Source organism: Giraffa tippelskirchi, chromosome 11 (assembly GCF_054371585.1).
Source record: "Giraffa tippelskirchi isolate mGirTip1 chromosome 11, T2T-mGirTip1v1.2.pri, whole genome shotgun sequence".
Taxonomy (NCBI): Eukaryota; Metazoa; Chordata; class Mammalia; order Artiodactyla; family Giraffidae; genus Giraffa; species Giraffa tippelskirchi.
The window spans coordinates 103,025,572-103,052,472 of NC_137285.1; the positions used below are offsets into that span (position 1 = coordinate 103,025,572).

The following is a 26,901-nucleotide window of genomic DNA, read 5'->3' on the forward strand; positions in this document are numbered from 1 at the left end:
TTTAAATCCACAGTAGAGGATCCTGAGAATTGTCAGTAGAAGAGATTAAATTATACTCACTACAGTTTAATCCCTGAGTCAGGGAGGGAGGATGGCATATTCTAGAATTTTTTAGGAAAACTCTTTTTTAAGCTAATGCCTGGTAAATCAGGAAGATCGGTTCACCCAAAGAGACTATCCCATCCCCCAAGTTCTGGCTAATTGAGGTCTTGATGCTTTTCAGAACAACTCTTTTAGCCACACCAGCTTGGCATCTGTGAAGGGCATTGGCCCAGTTCCCCATCTGCAGTTTTTTATTTAATTCTTTGGTTTCATGAGCCAAAGTCACAAATGGCAGACTATAGATGCTCAAAAAAACAGTATATTCTCCTTGTCTTTTCAAAACACCCCAACTGCCCGAAAGTCACTGGGGCTGGGAGGTTAAGCCAGAGTTGCAAACATGCAGGCTCCTTCCTGCCGAGGGTACCACTTTGGTTTGGGAGGAAATGGGCTAGCAATGTGGAGGCAGGTGTTCACTTCTCTCTGTGGCATCCTGAGAACTGGTGCCAGCTCACACATCATATTTGATTTGCCCATGTTTATAGGAGAGGGACAGCGATCATGAGTCAGTGCATTCATTTTTGATGAGTGCAGGCAGCGGAAGGAGACCCAGATGATGGTGTCTGAAAACTAAGGGGCTAAAAAAAAGAGGTGCTGATATTTACCAAGCACTTGTGATGTGCCAGGTGCAGTGATGGACACCACTTATTTCTCATACCTTTCTATGACATCAGCACCACATCTCCACTGTACAGGTGACGCTCATGTCATCAAGTCTGATTTCTCACTTGGTCTTCCAGGTATGTTCAACACTTAAACCTGTCCCTTCCCAAAACACTCTTCTCTGGGGTTGCCTATTAAAACAGTCTGTAGCTTTTCCTAGGGAGTCCCTGGTAGCTCAGCTGGTAAAGAATCCACCTGAAATGCAGGAGAACCTGGTTCGATTCCTGGGTTGGAAAGATCCGCTGGAGAAGAGAACGGCTACCCACTCTAGTATTCTGGCCTGGAGAACTCCATGGACTGTATAGTCCATGGGGTCACAAAGAATCACACATGACTGAGTGACTTTCACTTTCACTTTCTAGCTTTTCCTAATCTCTTGGGTTATCTCTTCACTTTGCAGGTACATCTTTCTTACCTTACGGTTCAAGTTCTTCAAGGCTCCATCCTACACTCTCCTCTCACTCCATACATTTTTCCCACCCCTGGATTCTATTTCCATCTATACACAGAAAAGCTTCCTGAAGGCAGGAACCATATCTACAACTTTGCCCATCTTGCCCACTTGGCACAGCCTGGGCACTTAAAACCCACTGTTGGTTTTAGATCAGAGCCCACTTTGTGGTCCTAGATGTTGGACTTGTGGTTCCTCCACGTTTTGCAGTCACAGTAAATACCCTTTGCTTTTCCCTTGCTTGCCTCCTTCACCTGCCAATCATAGGAGGACTGGGGGATCCCAGAGAGTGGCCCCCTTTTTTCTGCTATTGCCAGTCATTTGCAGGTGGATTTGTCCTTGTGTTCCCAAATCACCTTTGATGTTGGCACAAAACACCTCTCTCTCCACAGCCCCTGCAGGCTCATGCATCAGAGTCAAATTGGGAGGTCTCTAGCTGATTTTCCAAACTTGATCGCTGCCATCTCTCTGACCTGAATAGCTGAAATCAGTGGCCCTATTTTCTTCCCTTTCCTTTTCAGCTCTCAGAGTACTGAGCTGGCTTTGGTGAATATTGTCTCTTTTAATATTCCCTTTCATATGAGCCTGGCTTACCCAGATTAACATATTTCATTAAGGGCTCTCTCTCCCTTTCTTCATCAAAGGGTTTATGATGCAAAATATTCTTCTTAAAAAATAAGGAAGCGGCTGGGGAGATGTCAGTGCCTTCTACTCAGTGGGCTGCTTGTGGGGAGAGGGCCTGGGGGCTTTGGTATTTCAGGAGACACATTCACTGTAGAAGGGGGAGCGTTTGGACAAAAGCCACATCTGGAGCATTCAGCTGCCTGTGCTGGGGAAACAAGTCCATCCTGCATCTCTGATTTCCTCCTTGCATCACAGCTCTGAGCCCACCACGGTGATCTCCATTGCACCGAGAAGGGGTTTCCTGGATCACCGCGACCACTCACCACATCCCAACACCAGGCCCACTTGCAGCCCCACTCCCACACAACACCATGCCGCACGGGGCTGGCTCAGCCCATGATGACTGATGGCTCCCACCATGAGGCTGCCTTCTGAGCCATCCTCAAAGAATCCATCCCTGCTCCTTGCTTGGAAAACAGGTGAAATGTGGTGTCTGCATTTTTAAATCTGTGCAGCACTGTCTGATAGATTTGTGTGGACGGTGCTATTTATCATTCAGCATTCATGTATTATTACTCTGCTGCCTGGGGCCAGGAGAAGTCAGCGTGAGCACGACGGCTTAGAAAGGGCAGATGCGGTAATTTCCCTGGGAAAATTAGCATGATGAGCAACATGGCAGAAAACCTGGCAAAGGCACAGTTGTGACAAAGAAGGAGGTCAGGGACAGATGTTCCAGCCACAGGAGGGTGCGGTCTGGGGCAAGAGGAAGAGGGAAGGGACAGGAGTCAAGCATGGGGACCCACGCGCCAGGCTCTGTGCTAGGTATGGGCACATAAATCTTCATGTTCATGTATTTCTCACAGCACCTTGGATTATGTGCCATTGTCTGTACTGATAGATAGAGATGCTCAAAGACCTTAAGTAGCTTGCTAAAGATCACACAACCCTGACACTTGGTCAACCCAAGTCTTCTGCTTTGAAACTTGTTCTTGTTCTACTATTTTCCATGCAGGCAGAAGATCTACTTAGGCACACACACACACACACACGCACATGCACGCACATGCACACGCATGCCCACACATGCCCCTCCTTTCTTTGAGTCACCCATCCGTTCCCTAGGATACCTTTTTCAGTTGTCATGTAATTCAGTTTGTGATGTATTACACGCGATTGGAGAGTGCTTTGTAATGGTCCAGAAAGTGTCTGTGTGTGTGCATCTGTGTGTGTGTCTGTGTGCTCAAGTGTGTGTACACCATGGTATATTCTCACTGCAACTGCATTATCAGCTCCAAGGGCAACACTCTGTCTCCTCGTTCTTTCCCTTTTCTACCACATGGCTGATGCATGACTCTGCAACAAAATTATTGGCACTCAGTACATGCTGCTGACTGACAGACACACATTTCAGCCTGCAAGTCCCACAGGACTATAAGCTGCCACACGAGCTATTTCAGTTAGAAGGAGGAGAGGAACTACGGCCCCATGCTAGCTGCTTTCTCTTCAGTCCTCAAAACAATCCCACAAGACAGGCATTACTATTTCCACCTCACAGATGAGGAAGTGATGCTGTGTTCACAGCCTCTGCCTGACTCCAATGGTAACGTTCCTCAGTTCCCACGGGACTCCTTTTCCTAAACGCCAGCATAGATGCCTGTCTGAGTGGCATAGCCCAAAGTAGGCCTACCTGAAGACCAGAGAAAGGACCAGCCCAGCTTCTCTGGGCTCTTGATCCTGTGATTTTTTTTTTACAGGTGCAAAGCTCCTGTGGATGGGAGAGTCTGAAGTTGAGTTTCACTACCCTCCCCTCCCCTTCTGTCTATCCTGGTACCCCGGCGCTGGGGTGGGTATGATGGTTCCTCATCTTTCAGGAGAGCCAGACAGGGTTGGGGGAAGATGTGGATGAGCTCTGAAAATAGCATTTTCCCTTCCCATCTCTCCTTCTGCACAGCTTTCCAGATGTGTGGTGTTCTCAGCTTCGCCTGGCTGAGCAGCGCCCCAGGAAAGGTTTCCACACATTAGAAGGTGGTCAGTGGAGGAGGGGGATGGTGGGCAATGGGGCAGCATGGGGGAGGAGGGCAGGGAGGCAGCCCCAATGAGCAGTAGGGGAGAGGCCCGAGTGACAGCCTGGGCATCCACTCCCCACCCCCAACAGGAACAGAGCCCTGCCAGCTACATCAACCAGGCAGGGAGATGCTGGCTGTGGACAGATCCGTCCCTTCTTGTCTGGCTCCTAGGAGGCTTGTGCCCAGCCTTGGGAATCCGTGGGATGTGAGATGAACCCAGTAGGCTTCCTCCCCTCTCTGTGACCTCTGCCTCCACCACTGCCCGGCCCCAGCTCATCACCTGTCCCAGCTACAGGACGGCAGCAGTCTGCTCACTTGCTTCTTGGACACCCCTCCTCCCCACTGACGCCTGATGACCCCTGCCAAGGTGCCATGTTGCTTATGTCTCTCGCTAGGATCTTAGACATGGTTAGTGGCTTTCGATGAGCTTCTCCAAGAAAATAAAAGCTCAGTTCAGAGGCCCCCTCCCAACCTGGAGCCCAGAGTACTTTTTAGTCTTATTGCCCAGAAACTGGGTCTGTGTGCTTAGTCATTCAGGCGTGTCCAACTCTCTCTGCCCCCTTGGACTGTAGCCCACCAGGCTCTTCTGTTCATAGGATTCTCCAGGCAAGAATACTAGAGTGAGTTGCCATTTCCTCCTCCAGGGGATCTTCCCAACCAAGGGATTGAACCCATGTCTCCTGCATTGGCAGCCGGATTTCTTACCACTAGCACCATTGTGTCTGTGAACCCTTTGCTAGACATGCCACTCCCCGGAGTGCACTGCAGCTTGCTGGGGTTTGGCCTTTTCCCTCTCCCTGAATATAGGCCCCATTAGGTTCCCACCTTCTCCCAACTCAAGGCAGCATCGGCAAGGACAGGAGAGATGCTGCTTTGATGACCCTTGTCTCTGCAGTGCCCCCTTCTCTCTGTGGCCCTCCTTCTGCACTGACAGTGACTTCGGGATGTCTGGCTAAGAGTGACTTTTCTCCCCAATTAGACTGTAAGCTTCTAAGGGCAGGGCTCCTTCCTGTAGAAACCTGTATCAAGAATGATGAACCCAGTACCCTGGACAGAGCAGCTTCTCAAGAGGTAAATACAGCTGTGGATGCTATCCTGGGGCTGACACTCTGGGGGAGCAGATAGTCAGCCAGACAATGACCATGTGCTGTGCTAAGGAAGAGAGGAAGGGTCTGGAAGGCTTTTGAGGAAACAAAACCTTGGATCTATGCTGAGGTCTGGAAGATGAGTCGGAGTTGGTGGGAGAAGGGGGGTTTGGGAGGCTTCAGTTTTCCAGACCCGCTTTCTGTGTTTTAAAATTATTTTGAAAAGCTTATATGGGCTTATGGGCTTGAATTCTGAAAGTATGAAAGGACCCAAGAGGAGGGGTGTGTTTCTCCTTCTCACCTGCACTGAAGCCAGCCTGGGGCCCTCTCAGGGACAGTCCCCTGTCTCATGTACCTTTTAGAGATAGTCACGCAGATACAAATGTGATCACCTATGGCTCTTTCTTGGCTTGGCCTCTTGTTCAGGTCATTTATCCCCTCCTTGCCATTCCTGCCACTTGACTGTGGGTCCCTGGTTTCCCCAGAGACACAGGGGTCCATTGTTCACTTTGCTCTAAGTGGCTTCACAGTGGGAGGCAACCTCTTAGAAGCTATTAATAGAGTCCCAAGGGAGGGGTCTTGGAGGGCTTCTAAGAGGAAAAAACTTAGACCTAAACTTCCCAGGGACTCCTATCCCCCAGTGACTCATTCTTGGGAAGGACCAGCTTCTCTGACTCCCAAGCATCCCCAACATCCGAAACCTGGAGTGTCTAGGTAACCCACTGAAACTGTGATGTCTCTGACCCCACAGATACAGTCAGTAGCTCCTGGCTCAGGGCCTTTTAAGGTGCTTTAAATCAGACCACCCTATGGATTGCCCAGGGTCAGTCCTGGGAAGAAGGGACTGACATTTCCTCCCAATCAACTAGTGGTGGTGGGGGGGGGGGGTTCCTTCCATCTGTCCTCTGGTTTCCTAACTTGACCAATGTCCCTCCCTTTGGCAGACACAAGGGTTTGTGTGTCTGTCTTAGATGGGCAGCGCTGACAGCCAGGGGCTGTCCCACTGGAGGGACACTGTCCAGGCAGGTGGTGCAAGGTGCCATGGAGGGCCGAGCCCTTACCTACCTGTTTTATTCTTGTACTCAATGTCAAAGCCCGTGATGATGCTGTTCCCGTCGAATCGCTGGGTCCAGCGCAGGTTCATGCTCCTTGCCTTCACCTCTCGGATTTCCAGCTCTGGAGGGTCGGGGGGCTCTGGGGAGTGGCAGGGGAAAGGGGCAGGGGTGAGGATGACGGCAGAGAGCTTGGCCTCCTGCTGACCCCCTGCAGAGATCAAGGGATCTGTGCTGGGAGGATTGGTGACACAAGGGTCTATCTGAGGGCTTTGAGCCCTGGAGTTGGGGCAAGGCAGCATGGGGATGGAGGAGCCTGGCAGCAGGGCTCAGAGGCAGAGGCGGGTGTGCTGGGTCCCTGCTCTGTTCCCCTCTCTTCCTCAGCCCCTTTTGGAGGGACCCCTCACAGCTGGTGGCTGCTTCCCCCCATGCAGGTCTCCCAAGCTTTCCATCTTGACTTTCCCTCCTCACACCTCCCCCAGGGTCTGGGCCCACAAATCCAGGCCCCCCACATCTGCGGGCAACAGTGTGCTCCACAGGGGCTTCTGCCATCACAGACCTCACTGTCTGCAGTGTCCTGGAACGATGCTATGGCACCACTCTGGGCAGGAGGGAGAGTGGACTGAGGCTTTTCCCCAGAGCTGTTTCCTGTCACCTCCCCTGGGTGTGGAGGTCCCTCACTCTTGAGGGGAGTTGGCAGTGAGCACTGGGGCCCAGGGGAAGGGGCTGGGGATGTGGGGCAGGTGAGGTACCTTGTACGGTGAGTTGGATCAAGCCCCGGTCCTCCCCATATGAGTTGATGGCATGGCAGCTGAAGAATACAGAGTCCCCACGGTCAGCAGGCTTGAGCTGGGAGGCAGTCCGAGGGGCAGAGGGCACGGAGAGAGGAAGGAATGGGGAGAGTCTTTTAGAGCCTATCTGCTGAAGGGGGCCCATCTAGTGGGGGATCAGCAAGACCACTTTCTTCTGGGAGGGGACCCACCCGGGGTTTGTCAAGAGTTCCTCTTCCCAGGAAGTCCAGTGGATGGAAGTGTGGAAGAGTCCGTGCAGGGAGAGGCTGAGGGGTTCTAGGAGGGAGGGAGGGGCTGGGGGTCCACGAGAGAGGGTGGGGGCTGAGGGGTCCCAGGATGGAGGTAGGATCCGAGGGGTCTAGAAGGGAGGGGAGAGAGAGGGAGTGGCTGAGGATCCCACAAATTTAAAGTGTAGAGTTGTCAGAAAGGAGACAGAATGAGACTCAAGGTATAGGTTGATGGGTGAAGGAAGGAAATAGGTAGGAAAGTAGAGGTACTTTTTGGAGTGGGGCTCCCAGACTCCTGTTTACCTCTTTTGGATTCAGATGCAATAGCTGTGGGCTCCCCACTTTCTGAGAGTGGGGTTCCCCCTGAGACGGGCACGGGGGCTTACCTTCAGTGTGGAGACAACCTCATCGCCGTTGTCCTTGGTGGCGATGGCATACCGCATGACACGGTCGGGGTCGATGACCGTGTCCCCTTTCTCCCAGCGTATAATGATGGGCCGCTCGCCTCGCGCCGTGCAGTTGAGCTCCTTGGCGTGGCCTTTGATGGCGATGGTAGTGTTGGGGTGGGAGGTGATCATGGCTGGGACTGGGGAAGGGAGGAGGTGTAGGCGGTCCCAGTGAGTGGGGAAAGTCAGCACAGGGAGGGCACTTGCCCAGTGCAGAGGCCCCGCCCCGTGGCTGCCCCCGCCCCCCGGCTGCCCCCGCCCCCAGGCTGCCCCCGCCCCCAGATGCCCCGCCCCCTGGCCGCCCCCACCCCCTGGCTGCCCCGCCCCATGGCTGCCCTACCCTGTGGCTGCCCATCTCCCTGGAGCACCTCCGTCCAAGGGTTGTTGTTTAGTTGTTCAGTGGTGTCCGACTGTTCTACGACCCCATGAACTGTAGCCCGCCAGGCTCATCTGTCCATGGGATTTCCCAGGTAAGAATACTGGAGTGGGTTGCCATTTCCTTCTCCAGGGGATCTTCCCAACTCAGAGATGGAACCAGAGTCTCCTGCATTGGCAGCTGGATTCTTTACCACTGAGCCACTAGAGAAGCCCCATCTGCCCTAGGGAGAGGGTCTAATAATGGTTGGAGGTGGGTACAGAAAACCTCACTGCCTGTCCCTTTCTCCCCGCCCACCCATGACCTGGGCAGCCTCTGTCTTGGTCAGGGGTTCTGATATTCCATGGACCCCTTTCCAGAATCAGTCTATCTATTCATTCATTCAGTTTACGGCAATAAACAGAATCCTTTAAAATGCATAACATACATAAAATGACAAAGGAAACCAGATATACCAAAGTATGGTTATACAAATAACATTCAAAAGCAAACTTTTGACATAGTTCATCACATAATATATATTCTTCACTATTCTTTATGAAATAAGATCTCGTGCTGAGTTATATTAGAACAGTTTTGTAATAGTGATAAGTATAAATGATATTTTCAGATATCTGCCACAGCTGTGATGTGAAAATACCTATTGATTACAGTCATAGGTGCTGCCTCCACTGTGGTTTGTTGCTTATGGTTCAGAATGGAAGAAGCACAAAATTTCAGTTAGAAGTTAGTGAAAAAAAGATTCCGTTTTACCTCAACCCCAATTCATGGATCCCTTGAACCGGATCCATGCACCTTCGACAGGGAGGCCTGTGGACCCCAGATGACATGCCTGAGGTCTCTGCCTTGTGTCCATGGCTCAAGCTCTCACAGAGGACAGCTGGTTTAACCCCTGCTTCTAGACAGCAGGGCCCTCTCAGGCAGCTGAGAAACTCCCCAGTTCTTCCCAACAAAATGCAACAGAAAACCCTGGCCAGCAGCATCATAATTAAATCCTACAAGTGCATTAATAGGTTCCCCCACTCCACCCCTCACCACTGACCTGAAAAAAATCATCATGAAACAACCAAGGCCCTGGCTGGCCATCAGGAGAGCCTCCCACTGCCGTGAGCAGAGGCAACTCAATCTTGACCCTCCTCTGGGCCTGAGCACCACGGCCAGGTGGAGGAGGAAGGTGGGGCAAAGGGAAAGACGGTCTCGGCCCCAGGGTCCTTGTCTCCTGGGAGGAGGGTTAAGGCGAGGGGGAGGTAGAGACCTGCTTAAGCAACATGAAAATGAAGAAAATCTGAGTTTTTTCAGGGAGGTATTAGGAGAAATTGATTTTGGCGAAGGAGCATCTGCAAGGGCATCACCCAGCCATTCAACAAGCACTGATAGTGCACCTACTAGGCGCCAGGGCTATGCTGGGTTTTGGAGCTATGAGAGAGGAGGACAAACCTGACCTCCAGGAGCTTTGCTGCAGTGGTGAGAACAGATAGCACAACAGCAATTCCAAGAAAGATTGCTAAGCACTGTGCTAGGAGAACAGCTCACCATCTGATGTGGAGTGATACAAATGGGGAGAGCAGAGGCAAGGGCACCCTAGGGGGTGGAAACTGCTGGAACAAAGGCTCAGAGGCAGCGATGTGCAGGGCAGTTTCCAGAGAGGTAAGAGACCCAATACAGCTGGAGGACCGTCCTTGTCCTTGCCATTTCCTCACCAATTTCCCAGGAGACCTTGCTTCTTAAGAGTACAGGTTCCCAGGACTCTCCTCCCAGGAGGATCCATGAGCCATGCTAGAGTAGACACATCAGGGGGTGCTGCGGTTGACTGCAAGAATCAGACAGCATTCTCCACCCCTGCCATTAGGGGAGGACCTCTGCTCACACTGAGCATCCTCTCCTCACTGGCCTGCTTGGGTTATGGTGCAAGAGGAAACTCTGTCTTCTCTCTCTTTACGCTCCCCACCCTGCGGACTCCCCTCTGGGTACTGCACCACTGATACACTTCAGTGGCTGCCCCTTCCTTTCCCTCCTAGCATCCTCAGGAATTCTCTGCCCTCCAGTTTTTGTTTTTTTTTTTCAGCTGTGCTGTGCAGGGCATGCAGGATCTTAGTTCTCTGACCAGGGATTGAACCCAGGACCCCTGCAGTGGAAGTTCAGAGTCCTAACCACTGGACCCTCAGGGAATTCCTTTCCCTCCAGTTTTAAACACCTACCCAGACAACATTCTTCCCAGCAAACTCTCCAGGGTCATCTGACTTCTACGGACAAATAAGCCTTTGGAGAAAGGGATGAAGGCAAGGCGCTGTAATAGTGTGACCTGGGATGCCAGTCAGTGTATGAGGGGACATCTGGAACCAGTGTGGGGGATGAAGGGTGGTTTCTGGTGTCCCCTGAACCATGCAGCCACCCGCCTCCTCTACCTTCTGTCACATGGGGTGGATCCTGAAGGCAGTCCTGGTCCCCCAGCCCATACACCAACATCTTAGCACAATCCCCAGCCCTGGTTCATCAAATAATGAAGCAGATAAATTTTATAATGCATGGCATTACACCAAGATATACAATAAAACTCGGAAGACAAATAACGAGGTGCAAGTTATAATGAAGAAAAAGCCTGCAGTCAGAGACATGCGAGTATGAATTATTGACTAAGGTTTTACATTCTCAAGGATGTGCGGAGGAATATTTTTCCATCAAAGATTTGCATAATTCACTCGTATAAACCTGGGTGGAATATAGAGTAAGATTTTACATCAACAAGTCGGGCCTTGCATTACAGAAGCCTCCATTTTTCCTGAAGGACTGAAATGCCGGGATGTGGGGGTGGGGAGGGGCCTGCAGGCTGTTTCAGCTTCTCAGACGTGAATGCTCAGAGCCTGTGACCTGGCACCTCTGGGAGGCCTGAGCCCTGAGAGGCTCAGCCCCTCAGGCAAGAGGGCCTAGCCCCTAGGCAAGAGGAGTCTCTGCTATCAAGGGGCTGCTGCTGAAGCCGAAGAGGAGGCCAGGGGGTATTCATGACAAGGGGTGTGTGTGTGTGTGTGTGTGTGTGTGTGTGTGTGTGTGTGCGCGTGCGTGCATGCGTGCGGGTGTGTGTGTGTGTGGGGGTGGGTGTGGGTGTGGGTGTGGGTGGGTGTGGGTGTGGGTGTGGGTGTGTGAAGGGGGTGGGGGCAGAGTCAAGCCTCAGCATGGGCCAGAGGCCCAAGGTAGAAGGGGAAAGGATGAGTCTTTCTTTGGTAGGAGGACTTCAAGGCTCTGTACCAGGGTGAGAAGCTGGCAGTTCATCCCTGTTTTGCTCTCCAGGTAGGGCTGCACCAGCCCGTCCAGGGCCTGTGTGTGAATTACAAAGGCACTCCTCTGGCTGGTTGCCCCATGGTGCCAGGAGCCACAGCTTGGCCAGTAGAGTAGGAACTGGGTTCCAGGCTCTACTTGCCCCTTAGGCTATGTACCTTTGAGCAGTGTACAACCTGTGCATTCATACATGCCAGTCCTGCCTCACAGAGTCTTCCCATGCAGGCTTATTAAAAGAGACAGCCATAGAGACAGAGACAACAAGACCTCAAGAGCCTAACTGGTCCTTCAGCCCTGAGCATTAGCCACACCTGGGGTCAGGGGTGGGCTCCCTTCACCATTGTTATGGCAAAGAGCAGCACATAGGAGAACCCAATGTTCTCATAGCCCCACAGCTCAGGGCAGGTTCAGCGGAGCCCATCTGTGAAGAAGAGGAGACTGCTTCTGTGGACTCCCCCAGCTTGAAGAGCTTGAGGGCCAAGTGGATGCATTTCTACCTAGCTATGAGGTCTTTAACACAGGCAACTTGACTTCTCCAAGCCTCAGTCTCATCATCTGTGATATGAAGACATGGCTATTCATCCCTCAGAGCTATTATGGGGCAATCAGGGCCTGTATATATGGAGTGCTTGCCATGTAGCAGCTCCTCAAGAAATCTGGATACTGTTCCCACCCTAAGGGTCTCATGTCCCTATTCTGTTCTGAGAAAAGCATCAGATAAACACATGCACACCTTAAGATGTCACTTGCCAGCTATTTTACAGAATCACAGAGTCTTAGAATTGCAGAACCCAGGTCGTGGTCACTATAGCAGCCACAAGCCACACATGGCTCTTGGCCACTAGAAACATGGCCAGTCCAAAGTAGGTTCTGCTGTGATGTAAAGTGTATCCTGGATTTCAAAAACGCAGGAAGAAAAGAAAAAGAATGTACAACAGCTCCTTAATAATTTTATGTTGATCACATGTTAATATTTTAGATATACAGGGTTACATAAAGTATACTATCACAGTGAATCTCACCTGTTTCTTTTTACTTTTTTGAACATGTGACGACTAGAAGATTTTAAACTATATAGCCAGCTTGCATTTTGTTTCTATTGAAGGGCATAGGTATAGGTGATCCATGGGCTTCCCTGGTGGCTCAGATGGTAAAGAATGACCCTGCAATGTGGGAGATGTGGATTTGATCCCTGGGTTGGGAAAGCCCCTGGAGAAGAGAATGGCAACCCACTCCAGTATTCTTGCCTAGAGAATTCCCATGCACAGAGGAGCCTGGTGGGCTACAGTCCCTGGGGTCGCAGAGTTGGACACGACTGAGTGACTAAGCACATAGATGATATACACAGACCCTTCCCTTTACAGATGAAGAAACTGAGCTAAAGGCAAAGGAGAAAAGGAAAGATATACCCATTTGAATGCAGAGTTCCAAAGAATAGCAAGGAGAGAGAAGAAAGCCTTCCTCAGCAATCAATGCAAAGAAATAGTGGAAAACAATAGAATGGGAAAGACTACAGATCTCTTCAAACAAATTAGAGATACCAAGGGAACATTTTATGCAAAGATGGGCACAGTAAAGGACAGAAATGGTATGGACCTAACAGAAGCAGAAGATATTAAGAAGAGGTGGCAAGAATACACAGAAGAACTATACAAAAAAGATCTTCATGACCCAGATAACACGATGGTGTGATCATTTACCTAGAGCCAGACATCCTGGAATGTGAAGTCAAGTGGGCCTTAGGAAGCATCACTACGAACAAAGCTAGTGGAGGTGATGGAATTCTAGTTGAGCTATTTCAAGTCCTAAAAGATGATGCTGTGAAAGTGCTGCACTCAATATGCCAGAAAATTTGGAAAACTCAGCAGTGGCCACAGGACTGGAAAAGGTCAGTTTTCAGTCCAATCCCAAGAAAGGCAATGCCAAAGAATGCTCAAACCACCACACAATTGCAATCATCTCACACACTAGCAAAGTAATGCTCAAAATTCTCCAGGCCAGGCTTCAGCAATAGGTGAACTGTGAACTTCCAGATATTCAAGCTGGATTTAGAAAAGGCAGAGCAACCAGAGATCAAATTGCCAACATCCGCTGGATCATCAAAAAAGCATGAGCATTCCAGAAAAACATCTATTTCTGCTTTATTGACTATGCCAAAGCCTTTGACTGTGTGGATCACAACAAACTGTGGAAAATTCTTCAAGAGATGGGAATACCAGACCACCTGACCTGCCTCCTGAGAAATCTGTACACAGATCAGGAAGCAACAGTTAGAACTGGACATGGAACAACAGACTGGTTCCAAATAGGAAAAGGAGTACATCAAGGCTGTATATTGTCACCCTGCTTATTTAACTTATATGCAGAGTACATCATGAGAAACGCTGAGCTGGAAGAAGCACAAGCTGGAATCAAGATTGCTGGGAGAAATATCAGTAACCTCAGATATGCAGATGACACCACCCTTATGGCAGGAAGCAAAGAACTAAAGAGCCTCTTGATGAAAGGGGAGAGTGAAAAAGTTGGCTTAAAACTCAACATTCAGAAAACTAAGATCATGGCATCCAGTCCCATCACTTCATGGCAAATAGATGGGGAAACAATGGAAACAGTGAGAGACTATTTTTTGGGCTCCAAAATCACGCCATGAAATTAAAAGACACTTGCTCCTTGGAATAAAAGCTATGACTAACCTAGACAGCATATCAAAAAGCAGAGACATTACTTTACCAACATAGGTCCATCTAGTCCAAGCTATGGTTTTTTCCAGTAGTCACGTATGGATGTGAGAGTTGGACTATAAGAAAGCTGAGCGCCGAAGAATCGATGCTTTTGAACTGTGGTGCTGGAGAAGACTCTTGAGAGTCCCTTGGACTGCAAGGAGATCCAGCCTGTCGATCCTAAAGGAAATCCTAAAGTTCTGAATATTCATTGGAAGGACTGATGCTGAAGCTGAAACTCCAATACTTTGGCCACCTGATGCGAAGAACTGACTCATTGGAAAAGACCCTGACGCTGGGAAAGACTGAAGGCAGGAGGAGAAGGGGATGACAGAAGATGAGATGGTTGGATGGCATCACTGAAGCGATGGACATGAGTTTGAGTAAGCTCCAGGGGTTGGTGATGGCCAGGGAAGTGTGGCGTGCTGCAGTCCGTGGAGTCGCAAAGAGTCGGACACGACTGAGCAACTGAACTGAACACAGACTTTTCCCTTTACAAATGAAGAAACTGAGGTTGCACAGGGAAGGAGTTTGCCCCTGGTCATACTAATAAACAGTATTAGTTATTATAGTCTACTCATCTGTATAGTAGATTAGTAGGGTATAATCTCTACTACACAGGGCTTCCCTCATAGCTCAATTGGTAAAGAATCTGCCTGCAATGCTGGAGTCCCCAGAGACCCCAGTTCGATTCCTGGGTCAGGAAGATCTGCTGGAGAAGGGATAGGCTACCTACTCCAGTATTCTTGGGCTTCCTTTGTGGCTTAGCTGGTAAAGAATCTGCCTGCAATGTGGGAGACCTGGATTCAATACCTGGGTTGGGAAGATTGCCTGGAGAAGGGAAAGGCTACCCACTCCAGTATTCTGGCCTGGAGAATTCCATGGACTGTATAGTCCATGCGGTTGCAAAGAGTCAGACAAGTCTGAGCAACTTTCACTTTCAATCTCTATTAGAGATATTAGGGAAGAGGCGATTCTTAACACATGAAGCTCTAATACTAATGGTGGAAGGTGAGCTGACGCCAAGAAAACTAGTGCTCGGGTCTTCAGAACATAGACTGACAAGGTCCAGATCACTTGTGAAGCATCATGTCTCGTTCTGGGCTCTCTACTTGATGGAGGACATTGACAAGCTGGAGTGTGATCAGGAAGACAAACAGACTTCATGTTGTTTGAAGGGAGGCTGAAAAGTGGGAGTATGTGACTTATACACTGGGTAGGGGACAAGGCACAATAGCTCTTTACAAAGGGAGAAGGCAGGCCTCTTGTTTAGCCTGAGAAGCAATTTTCCAGTGGTGTTTGCTGTTTAGGGAAAGGGCTGCAGTAGAGGCAGTGAGCTCCCCACACTATACAACCTGGGCAGTACAGAGAAGATTCCAGTAAGGCCTGGATAGATGCTCATGTTTTGGGCCCCTGTTTGGATCAGGAGAGATGAAAGGTGGTGGGCAGTCTAGCTCTCTGGGCAAGCTCTTCTTGCTTATAGGGGTCTGCAGCCCCTCGTCCTGGGCAAGAAGCAGAGGACCAGCCTCCTCTTTCCTTCCTGTCCTCCACAGTCTGCCTGCCAACAACAGACAGGACTCTGCCACTGTGCCCCTCCTCCCAGACCCTGTCCAGGTCTCCCAGGTCCTGGGTGCCCTCCTGAGCCACACACTGGGGGCCTCCGCCCTCCTGGCTGCTACACTTAACGAGGCAGCCCCCCAACAGAGGGGAGCCCAGGGCAGCAGTTGCCCCACCCCATCTGCTCTCCGGTCCCCTGGTCTCCCCCTTGCTTCTTGCTCTGGATCACAAGGTCTCTCTGCTCCACTGAATCACACTGGTAAACACAATTGAACCCTCACTGCACCAAGACCCGGCTGTGCCTCACAGCGCTTTCTGGGTTGAAGGCAGACCCCGAGAATTCCCGAGAGAGATATTCAGTTGTAGTCACCTATAGGAGCACATATATGCAATGCGTGTATTGCATATTGCATACAAACAATGTCAAAAACACACCTCCAACAGACCGTCACAAACACAGTCACCCTCACAGCCTACACTCTGATGCTCTTACTGCAAACTTACAGGTTGTGTGACACACATGTAACCTGATGTATTTGTCAGTTGCATGTCAACAGCCTGATGTAACTGTCTAACACATATCTACCCACAGCCCTGCATTACAAAAGTGTACCCTCCCTCTACACACACACACACACACACACACACACACACACACACACACACACACATTTTTATGGCTGCCTTTTACTGAGAACATCCTTGTACTACGTGCTGGCAGTATTCTAGTACTTTACATGAATTAAGTCAGCTGGGGAGGTACTGTTATTATTCCCCAGCTCCAAAGCCTGGGTCCCAGTGTACTTCTTGACCAAGCGCCACGGCCTCCCTATGCCCGCAGTACCCCTGATGGAGCAGGCTATCTGATGGATGCTCTGGCCTCTTGGTTCATTGCTCACTGGCCACCGCCACCAGTGACCATGAGAAGTAAGACTTACCAGCCCCACTTTCCAAGCGAGAGTCGGGCAGGAGAGTGGGGGAGGGGGAGGGCTGTACACACAGGGCTGAGTTCTGCGTGACAAGCACTAATAGCAGCCACTGAGGCAACACAGAGCCCCAGTAGGACACAGGAGGCTTTAATGAGATATAACTCCTCTGCTTTCCTGCAGTGTAATTCAATTAGCAGCCAAGGAAACCTAATTTCTTTTTACAAAGAAGGGTGCGGTGGGAGATTCTCTGGGGACTGGGCAACAGGGAGAGGCCGGGCTTGAGGGCATCAGGGAGACCCAAGTGGGTGAGCTGCCCCTGAATACACAACCCCTCTAGGTGGGGAGGGTTGGTTCTTCCCTAGGGTCCTGTGGGAGGTCCTGGGGGGGAGCTGGGCCAGTCTGATTAGAGCTTTACAACCCTGGGGCCAACCTCCAGCACTGCACATGGCCAGATTGGGGCAAACCCTGGTAGAACCCAAAGGGGCTTCCTGATGACTCCCAGGGCCCTCCCCTGACACTCCACGTCACTGCAGATACCCCTCCTATGGGCATCGAGCATCCCTGGCATGGCACATGTCATACTGCCGTGTCCTTGTCTCTGATTGTGAGACTCTCTGGGGTACAAGCACCCTGCTCAGGACCCAGCATGTATTTGCGGGAAGGATGCAGGATCCCAGGCCCTGGGCGCCTGCCTCTCCTGCGGCCTTAGAGCCTTGCAGAACTCCCAGATTTCCTCTCCTGGGTCTGATGGGGCTTTACTGGCAGGAGCCACAGAAAGGAGAAAGGCACTGGCCGCCCGGCCCCACCGCAGCAGACTCAACCCACTCCCCGCCCTCCAGGGCCCTCCTGGGGCAGCAAGGCGAGGGGAGAGGAAATCAATTTCAGAAACAAGACAGTTGTCGGAATCCGATGTAACCGCTTCCCATCTGTGAAATTACTCGCAGGCCGGCTCCTGTCACCCCCAGGTCCTGCCCAGACCAGCTGCTATTTACATTTTAATTTGATGTGAGAGGCTGATAGATTTTTAAAACACCAGAAGACAGCTCTGCTTCCTCTCACTCCCAGCATCCACAGACTTTCTGACCAGCCCCTCAGGCTTGGGGATGGAGTCCTAGGGCTCCTGGACCCTGCTATGAGGATTATAAACTCTGTACCTACTTGGACTCTCCCTGGCCCCTCCAGCTTCCCCCTTCTCTGGGGTCCCATGAATAAGCTGGGTTGGGCTGATCTTTGCAGCACGGGAACATCCTTTATCAGGGGCTTCTTCCTGTTAAGAAGGTGGCCTGGGGGCCCCGAGAGTACCAGTGAGGCAATGGAAGCTTTGTCTAAAGTCACATAGCTGGGGAGTGCCAGGAAGATGCCCCAAGTCCCCTGACAGCTCACCAGCATCCCCTCCTCTGGTTTCATCCAGACTTCTCTTTCTGCCCTGGTGGGCTGTTCTCCCATCCTGGGCTTTGTCCCAGAAGTGGGAAGCTGGGTGGGAGTGACATGACATGGAGGAATTCTAAAGGAAGAGCAGGAAGCTGAGAACTGCAGGAGGGCTGGGCCAGGGGGCCAGGGGGCCAGTCCAGGGCTGGCCGTGCCTGGGGGCAGGAGTTAGGGAGGCGATGAGTTGGCCTTCTCTGTCTCTGTGCCCCTCCCTCTCTTCCGCCTGGTGATTGGAGCTCAGCTGGGGTTTCTGACAGTCCCCAAGTCACCAGGGAGGGAAGATTCAGTTCCCAATACCCAGAGGAGAAGAGCAGTGCGTGTAGGAAGGAGGATGTGAAAGAAAAAGGACGTGAATGCCACCAGCTGTTGGGAGAGGCCTGATAAAATGGGGAAGAGGTGTGGAACGCTGTGCTTCAAAAGGAAGCTTGGGGGGCTTCCCTGGCGGTTCAGTGGCCAAGACTCCACACTCCCAATGCAGGTGGCCCAGGTGTGATCCCCGGTGGGGGAATTAGATCCCGGCATGGCACAACTAAGAACCAACGCAGCCAAATAATAAATAAAATAAATATGTATTTAAAGATAAACAAACAAACAAACAAAACCAAAGGAAGCTTGGGGCACCACTATAGGATAATCCTAGAAGTTTACATTATCGAGGGCTTACTATTTGCTAGACACTATTCTGCATTCCTTTAAATGCATTAACTCATTTAATCCTCACAACAACAACCTTGTTTTTACTCCCACTTTATTCAGATGTAAAGAATCTGCTCACAATGCAGGAGACCCCGATTTGATCCCTGGGTTGGGAAGATCCCCTGGAGAAGGAAATAGCAACGCCCTTTAGTATTCTTGCCTGGAGAACTCCGCGGACAGAAGAGCCTGGCGGGCTACAGTCCATGGGGTCGCAAAGAGTTGGACACGACTGAGTGACTAACACTTTCACTTACAGATGGGCAAACTGAGGCTTAGAGAAGTAAATTGCCCAAGGCCACACAGCTAGTGAGCAGCAGAGCCAGGATTCAGAGCACCTGTGGTTTTACCCCTGATGTGACACTGGTCAGAGAAGGGCAGGAGGCAGAGGAGCAGAAGGGGGTGCAAAGACCCCTGCTTCCCTGAAGAGAAATGCAGCCAAACTGGGGGTGAAGCAGATGGGTCTAGGAGCTGGGACACCCAGGGGTTAGGTTGTTCTGTTCTTCCAGGTGGGTGGCCCGGGAGAGGGGCTTGAGGAGCTCCTCACAAGTCTGAGGGAGGAACCACAGGGCTAGATGGTTCTCCCATCCCCATTCAAGTGGATGTCCCTCTGGTCCCTCCTCTCCTCAGGGAGGACGACCTCAAGGCCAGGAAGGTTGGAAGAAGAGCAGCAAAGTCACGGTATTCTTCACCAACCCCAAGGACCCAACTCGACTGTTTCAGGAAGTCCTTCTGAGAGTCTAACCAAAATCTCTCCAGGAGCCTTGCAGTTTTTTTTTTTTTGCTAAAAAGGATGCACTCTCTGGCACGTTAAGATGCTTTTCTTGATGTCCTCCTCCTTCTCCAGAGGACAGCACATGCCCTGAAGGCTCAAGAGAGCTCTGCAGGCCTTCCTCCCCAGGGGAGAGGGGAGCTGCCTAGCTGGGAGGCTCATATCTCCTTTTGTTTCTGAAAAGATGGAAGGCACCCATTCACCCATTTGAGGTGAGTGGGCCCCTCCTTCCCCCCAACTCAGCCCACATTCCCCCCTCCCCGCAAAGGCTTGTGTCTCTGCCCCTTGTTAACAAGATCCCGACAAGAACCACAGGCTGTTTGGCGGTGTGAGATAAGCTGCCACAAAGGGGCATAGTTGGCACGTGGGGTGGTCAGCCCAGGGGGGGTAGGGTGGGAGAAGCTTTGCGCTCAGCCCTGGCAGCCGTGCCAGGCTTCCCCTGGGAAGGGCTGGTTGGGGTGGGGGGAGGTGCCTTCTGGTGCCTGCTTTGTTTTTTCCTTCTTAAAGAGCCAAGGCCTAGCGTTGCTAATTTGATTGCACCCACTTTGGCTTCTTGTCTCCCCTGATTAGCCAAGCTCCACCTGAAGCAAGAGATTAATTCAAATTGCATGGAAGCAATCAGCCTTGGCTCCAAGAGCTGGTGGGGAGGTGCCAGGGGGACCCTAGCCGTCCACTGCCCATGTGCATGGGGAACAGAACTGACAAACAGTGTGTGTGTCTGAAGGGGGTGGGGTGCAGGTCATGGAGAACTGTGGAGCCTTTGACATTTGGACTGCAGCCCTGTTTCTGCTGCCTGGTGGGCTGGCCAAGGCCTTCAAACTCACCAGGCCTCGCTTTCTCCAGCCAGAAAATGGATCAGTCAGTCCCTCTCTTGGCTGCTTGCCGAGAAGCAGAAGCACAGGGTCAGGGGTCGGCAGGTGGGGGGTAGTTTTCTCATGTGAGGGTGAGATCTGGTTTTCCCTCACCTCTGGTCTTCTACTCTCCCCAGAATAACAGAAAAGTGATAGTAATAATGAAAATAGCTGATGTTTATTGAATGTTCACTATGTGCCATGCACCCTGGTTAATGCTCTATTTGAATTATTTCATCAAATCCACCTGCTCCAACCCAAGGGGGTGGATAGTACTCTTATCCCCACCTTAGAGATGAGAAAACACTCAACTCTGAAATGATCCTGAACATCAGAATCCTTTCAGAGGCAAAAGGAAACATTGCCCTATCTTTCTTTAATTACTTGGAAGGTAGTATTTCAGGGTCATTGCTGCGAATATCCTAAACCTTTCCTGCAAAAGACCCATAGTACCTATACATACGCTAAGCCCTGCAGGCCACAGGTCTGTGTTTCAGTGACTCAATTCAGTGGCTGTAGCTCTGAAAGCAGTTACAGGTAATAGGGTATGAAGGATGGGCACGGCTGTGCTCCAGCAAAAGGGCAGCTGGCCAGATATGGGCCTTGGCCATTTGCTGACCCCTGCTCTAGGGTTTGGAGAAGGCAATGGCACCCCACTCCAGGACTCTCGCCTGGAAAATCCCATGGACGGAGGAGCCTGGTAGGCTGCAGTCCATGGCGTCGCTAAGAGTTGGCCACAACTGAGTGACTTCACTTTTCCTTTTCACTTTCATGCATTGGAGAAGGAAATGGCAACCCACTCCAGTGTTCTTGCTTGGAGAATCCCGGGGACGGGGGAGCCTGGTGGGCTGCCGTCTATGGGGTCGCACAGAGTCAGACACAGCTGAAGCGACTTAGCAGCAGCAGCAGCAGCAGCTCTAGGGTTAATGCACAGGAGAGGCTGGGCTCATCAGCTCTAGACCAAGAGTTTTGGTGAGGAGGCTGGGTTTATTTAGACAAGGGCAATGGTGGCATCCTGAAAAGGAGGGCACTTCTGCTCCCAGAGTTCTGGGAAGCATGCAGCAGTGAACACTAAATCACTGGGCCTGGGGGCTGTTGTGGTTTGACTCGTGTTCCCCCAAAAGATATCTCAAGTCCTAGATTCTGGTACCTGTGAACATGGCCTTATTTGGAAATAGGATCTTTGTAGATATCAACTATTAGTAATGTCTTAGGACTTCCCTGGCGGTCCAGTGACTAAGACTCCAGGCTCCCACACTGCAGGGGGCCCCGGGTTCGATCCCTAGTCAGGGAACTAGGATCCACATGCTGCAACTAAAGATCCCATGTGCCACAACAAAGATGGAAGACCCTGCGTGCTGCCAAGACCCCGCACAGCCAAGTAAATACACATAAATACATACTTTTTAAAGAGATGTCTTCCTGGAGTAGGAAGGGCCCTTAGTCCACTCTGACTGGTGTCCTTATAAGAAGGAGAGGGGAGACACACACAGAGGGAAGCTGGTGTGAAGACACCCAGGGAAATGCAGGCAGAGACTCCAATCCGAGGGAAGGATGCCAAGGATGGCTGGCAGCCACCGGCAGAGGGAAAAAAAACATGTTCCCTTAGAGCCTGCAGAGAGAGCACAGCCCTGCCGGCACCCTGATTTGGAATTTCTAGCCTTCCAGAACTGTGGGAGAATATAATTCTGTTCTTTTAAGCTACCCGGTTTGTGGAACCCTGTTACAGCAGCTCTAGGGAGCAAATACAAGGTTCCAGTGTGTGACAGAAATTCCCCATGCAGAGTTTCCAGGAGGACAGTCACAGCCAGTCCCCGTGGAGCTGGAGGGGCTAGCTAAGGTGGGGGGTTGTGGGCTTTACTGCCCTTGCTCTGCAGGGAGCTCACCCCTATTGTACCCTCAGCGCTGTGGACAGGTTGGCCGTAGGTGAGCAGTGGGAATAGGAGTGTGGCCAGGCCACAGTGCCCTACCTCACACCTCACACCCTAGCACCTGGCCCTGGGATGGGCACCCACTGCCCGCGGGCAGTGGCAGGCCTGGGTGTGAATCACATGAGCAGGAGAAAGTTTTCTCAGAATCTTGACTTTGCAGGTCTCAAGTCTCTGTAGACCTGAGAGGCTCAGATGGGAGCCTGATGGCGTCCCGAGGACTGGGGAGGGGGCGGGGTCAGGGAATGGGAGGAGTAGGGGCTACAGTCCATGGGGTCCCAAGAGTCGTAGGACATGACTGAGCATGCAACCCCTGGGATCTAAGACCAGCTGACCTGAGGTGGAGCTGATGTAATAATGATGGAAATAAAGTGTACAATAAATGTAATACGCTTGAATCATTCTGAAACCACCCCCCACCCCAGTCCATGGAAAAGCTGTCTTCCATGAAACCTGTCCCTGGTGCCAAAAAGTTGGTCACTGCTGCCCTGAAACACCAAGGGCCCCAGCTTCTGCAAGGTAGGTTCTGGAACTGTGCTCACATGCCCCATCAGGTTTCCACTGGCACAGCAAGTATCGCTCACTTGTTGAGCTCTGTTAATGCCTCAGGGGCTGAGGCAAAGGGAGAGAAGGGTCACGACTTCTCTGAACAGAGGAGCAAACTGAGGCTCAGGGAGAGAGAGGGACTGACCCCAGTTTATCCAGAAGCAGTGGGGCACATGGGGACAGGAAATCGGGACTCTTGACTCCCTGGTCAAGATCTTCCTGTCTGCTAAGCTGGCTACTCATTTTGACCTCCCTGGGTCCTGCTTAGGGTGGGTGGGCTCAGGCTGGGACCTCCTGACCAGGGTTCAGTGGGGGCTGCAGGAGGTAGCCTGGCCTGGTAACGGGATGTCTCCAGCCTGGGTGCCTGGAGCATGGTCTAGAAAGGGAGGAGTGGGTTCTGGGCGGCCATGTCCTTTGGTCATAGGTTCCTTGCCCCATAGGAAGGGTGGGGGCTGAGGAGGGCAGAAGCTCTAGAGCAGGAGCCCTGGCCACCAGGTCCAAGGGAGGGGCTACTTCTGCCCAACAGAAGGAGTTAACTTTGGGCAAATGTGAAATTAGGACCATCTTAGGTCATCGGATACACAATTGTCTTTCCAAGGTTTTGCATCCCAGCCTCTGAACCAATGGTCAACCGCTGGTAGGTGACCTGGTCTACCCAGGCCCGGGACTTTCTTCCACCAGGGCGGCCCCCACCCCCTCCACTCCCCCTACTCCCCACTTAGCTCCTCCTCTCCTCCCTCCTGAATTCTGTGGTTCTGCAGCTGCCTGTGAGCTCTGGAGGGCTCTTGGATCTGGCTTTAATTGGTCTGACATTTTGCTAAACAAACAAATCAAAACCCAGACCAAACAAAGAGCCCTTATAGGTTTAATCGGCCATGGGCTTTGCTTTGGACCCATCACTGGAGCCTTCACAGAGTGGAGGGGAGTCTTGGGGTGTAACAGAACCTGTCTAGTAAGGTAACCTGTGGCACAAAGGAACGACTGAGTCCCATGCAGCAGTGGCATCAAAACACAGCCGGCTCTTGCACCTTATACTAAGCGGCATTTCTTTGTACCTGCCTCTTGGTGAAGCATTCTCTCTGAAGAGGCTTTACTTTTCCCCCACTGTCAGATGGAAGAGGGACTGCTTCCTCCTCCTTTTGGTCATTATCTTTCTTGTTTCATTTTACATTTTAACAGGGAGATAAAAGGTAGCCCTGTGGATGCAGTATTTTCATCTGTTAATTACATTTATTTTTCAACCAAGTTCTGGGAGGTGGTCTGGTGCCCTAAAAGGACCATGCGCATAGCTAGAATCATAGACTGTCTGAGCTGACGGGGACCCTGGGATCAGCTATGCACTAGATTCTAGTGCAGGCCTCACTGTACAGATGAGGAAACCGAGGCCCAGAGAAGGGAAAGGATGGCTCGTGGATAGAGAGCCAGTGAATCACAGAGCTGGGACCAGCAACCAGTCTTTCATCTCTTGCTCTGTGCTCTCTCTACCAAAACATGAGACCATAGAGGCAAGCACCTGTCACAGCTGGGATTATATTACTCAATCACCTTGATCCAGAATCTTTCCTTCCCTGAGAAGGAATTACTGTTTGCCAACATCACAGGGTGGGTATGGGCTTTGTAAACTGTCAAGTGCTGTGCTGTGACAGTGCTAAGGCTGGGCTGTATGCTCAGATACTCATGGCCTCAGCAGTACCCACATTCTGGGGGTCGGGGAGGACTGGGGACCAGCTGGGCCTGGATGGTTGCCAACAAGCGTGTCCAGGGACTAGGAAAGCCTTTTGCTTTCTCTAACAAATTCTTAGAAATCTGGGGCCTTGAGGAAAGAAATTCTCCAAGAACCAGCTCTGGAATCCCAACCTGCACCAGATCCCTGGGCTCCTGCAACTCTTATTTGGTGCCTGATATCAAGAGTCAACACTGCATAGAAAGAAAACATTTTGCTTCCAAAACCCACAAGCACGTCATATGTATTCTCCCTGCCCATCCTCCCTTCACTCTCCACCAGAAAGCCTAAGTTCCACCTGGAATGCATGGACTTGCCTGCCTCCACACTCTTGCTATACTTTATCCTCATCCTGGAATGGAACGACCTTTGCTCCCATTGGTTCTTGTCAGCATCCTTCTCATCCTTCAAGTCCTACTTAGCAACAACTCCTTTTGTGGAACTTGATATTCCCTTAATGGCTACCCAAATTAAAATTGATCACTGCATCCCTGATTCTCTTTGCATCCCCTTGTTTGTAGCTAAGGCAATGGCACCCCACTCCAGTACTCTTGCCTGGAAAATCCCACGGACAGAAGAGCCTGGTAGGCTGCAGTCCCTGCGGTCGCGAAGAGTCGGACATGACTGAGCGACTTCACTTTCATGCATTGGAGAAGGAAATGGCAACCCACTCCAGTGTTCTTGCCTGGAGAATCCCAGGGATGGGAGACCCTGGTGGGCTGCCGTCTATGGGGTCGCACAGAGTCGGACACGACTGAAGCGACTTAGCAGCAGCAGCAGTAGCAGCAAGGCACTTACGGGCTTTCCTGGTGGCTCAGATGGTAAAGAATCTGTCTGTAGTGTGGGAGACCCAGGTTCCATCCCAGGTTGGGAAGATCCCCTGGTGAAGAGAATAGCTACCCACTACAGTAATCTTGCCTGGAGAATCATGGACAAAGGAGCCTGGTGAACTACAGTCCAAGAGGTCACAAAGAGTCAGACATGACTGAGAGACTAATACTTTCACGCTTTCATATCGCTTCCTGTACCACAGCTATTTTGGGTATATGTCTATGTCCTCTTCAAGATTCTAAATTCCCTGAGGATAGCAACTCCATTTTATCCATCACTAGATTTTCAGCACCTAAAACTAAGGGTTGCTAATGATTATTGGATGTGAGTTTTGTGCCAGGTACTGTGTTAATGTTGTAAGTGGGTGTCTCACTTGAATTTCACCAATGAGTAAATGGCATTATAGCTCCAAACTTACAGAGGAGGAAACTGGGGCTTACAGAGATCATTTCTTGTCCAAGATCCCACAAATATCAAGTGGCAGAGTTGGGGTTTGAACCCCGGTTTGTCTGTTTCTAAAGTCTGTGCTCTAATCCACAGTTTTATGGACCATTTAGTGAGGGCCCAGCGAGCATCTGTTATCACTGGAAACCACCGAGGTCAATGGTGAGGACACTTCCCAACAGAGGCCAACCACAAATGTCCAGTTTGACCCTTGAATGCTTTTTATGATGTATGTCCCTTTGATATATTACTTTCTTGCTTCTACTTGGCTAATGTGGGGATGAAATCCAGTTTGCCCTCTGACAGGTCATACGAGTGTGAAGTCTGACAACGTGGAGTAGAGCCATCGAGGAAAGCCATGCCATTGACTTTGCAAATGGCAGGTTTTTCCATAGCTGGCCTGCGGGTGAGTGGGGGAGCGTTGGTGTGGGCTATCTGAGATGGACTGAGGGGTGACCAGGAAGGGCTTTGCCCTGGCAATCCCTTCTGGGGCCCACACACTCGGATCCTGTGGGTTTTTCCCCATCTACCTGTGTCCTGTGGGGAGGTGGGGGAGGTTGAGGGACAATGAAGGAGGAAGAGGGCAGAGGAGGTGGAGGAGGGGAGGATGTTCTCGGGGAGGAGCTGAGCGTGGGTTACCTGGAGCAATGTGCCCGCGGAAAAGCAGCAGGAGGCACAGCGGAAGTTCCCAAAGAAGGTTGGGAGCCCCTGGCCCCTTCCCCGTCCCCCTCCGACCCCCACAGTGCCCCATGGTCACAGGAGCCTCTTCTGGCAGCCGGGTACTGTGTGAATGATTCAGGCCACCACTGAAAAGCAGTCAGACCTCCAAGCCCCAGCCGAGGCCCCGGCCACACTCAGCCCGCCACACTGACTGCCCTTGGACCTCAAATGCCCCAGCCCCTGCTTCTCCCTCTCCGGCTGGCTTCTGGGCTGGTGTAGGGGCCTTTAGTGTGGCTGGCGGGTCACTGGGGAGAGCAGGGTGGAAACAGAAGGAGGCATTTGTGATGGAGAAAGGGTGTGAAGAAAGGGTGATCCGAGGCAGTACATGTGGATGATGGTTTGGGGACCCCGGGTGCGCAGAGGGTGTGGGGGCACAGCTGGACATCAGCTTGTGGGGGAGGTTGGAGGAGGAGAGGACAGAGGGCTGCATGAGCAGTGCGGAGACTGTGTCACAGGCAGCAGATGAGGGAGGCGCAGTGAGTGGGAAAAACCTGGAGGAGTTTGTGGGACGGTGCAGACGCAGACCTAGGGAAAGCCCGGTGAGTGCGCCTTCCTATGGAAAGAAGCAGAGCCAAGTGACAAAGCGGCTGAAACAGGATGGGGGTG

At 51.4% G+C, this 26,901-nt stretch overlaps 1 protein-coding gene across 1 annotated transcript in view; it reads right to left on the reverse strand.

Moving 5' to 3' along the window:
- DSCAML1 (DS cell adhesion molecule like 1) overlaps nucleotides 1-26,901 on the reverse strand; it is a 361,106-nt gene that overhangs the window by 43,996 nt on the left and 290,209 nt on the right. Inside the window, exons 12-14 of the mRNA XM_081546517.1 lie at nucleotides 7,445-7,644; nucleotides 6,793-6,889; nucleotides 6,054-6,182 (exon numbers count right to left, since the gene is read on the reverse strand). Of these exons, the coding sequence (XP_081402643.1) occupies nucleotides 6,054-6,182; nucleotides 6,793-6,889; nucleotides 7,445-7,644 (426 nt within the window). The remainder of the gene's footprint in view (nucleotides 1-6,053; nucleotides 6,183-6,792; nucleotides 6,890-7,444; nucleotides 7,645-26,901) is intronic.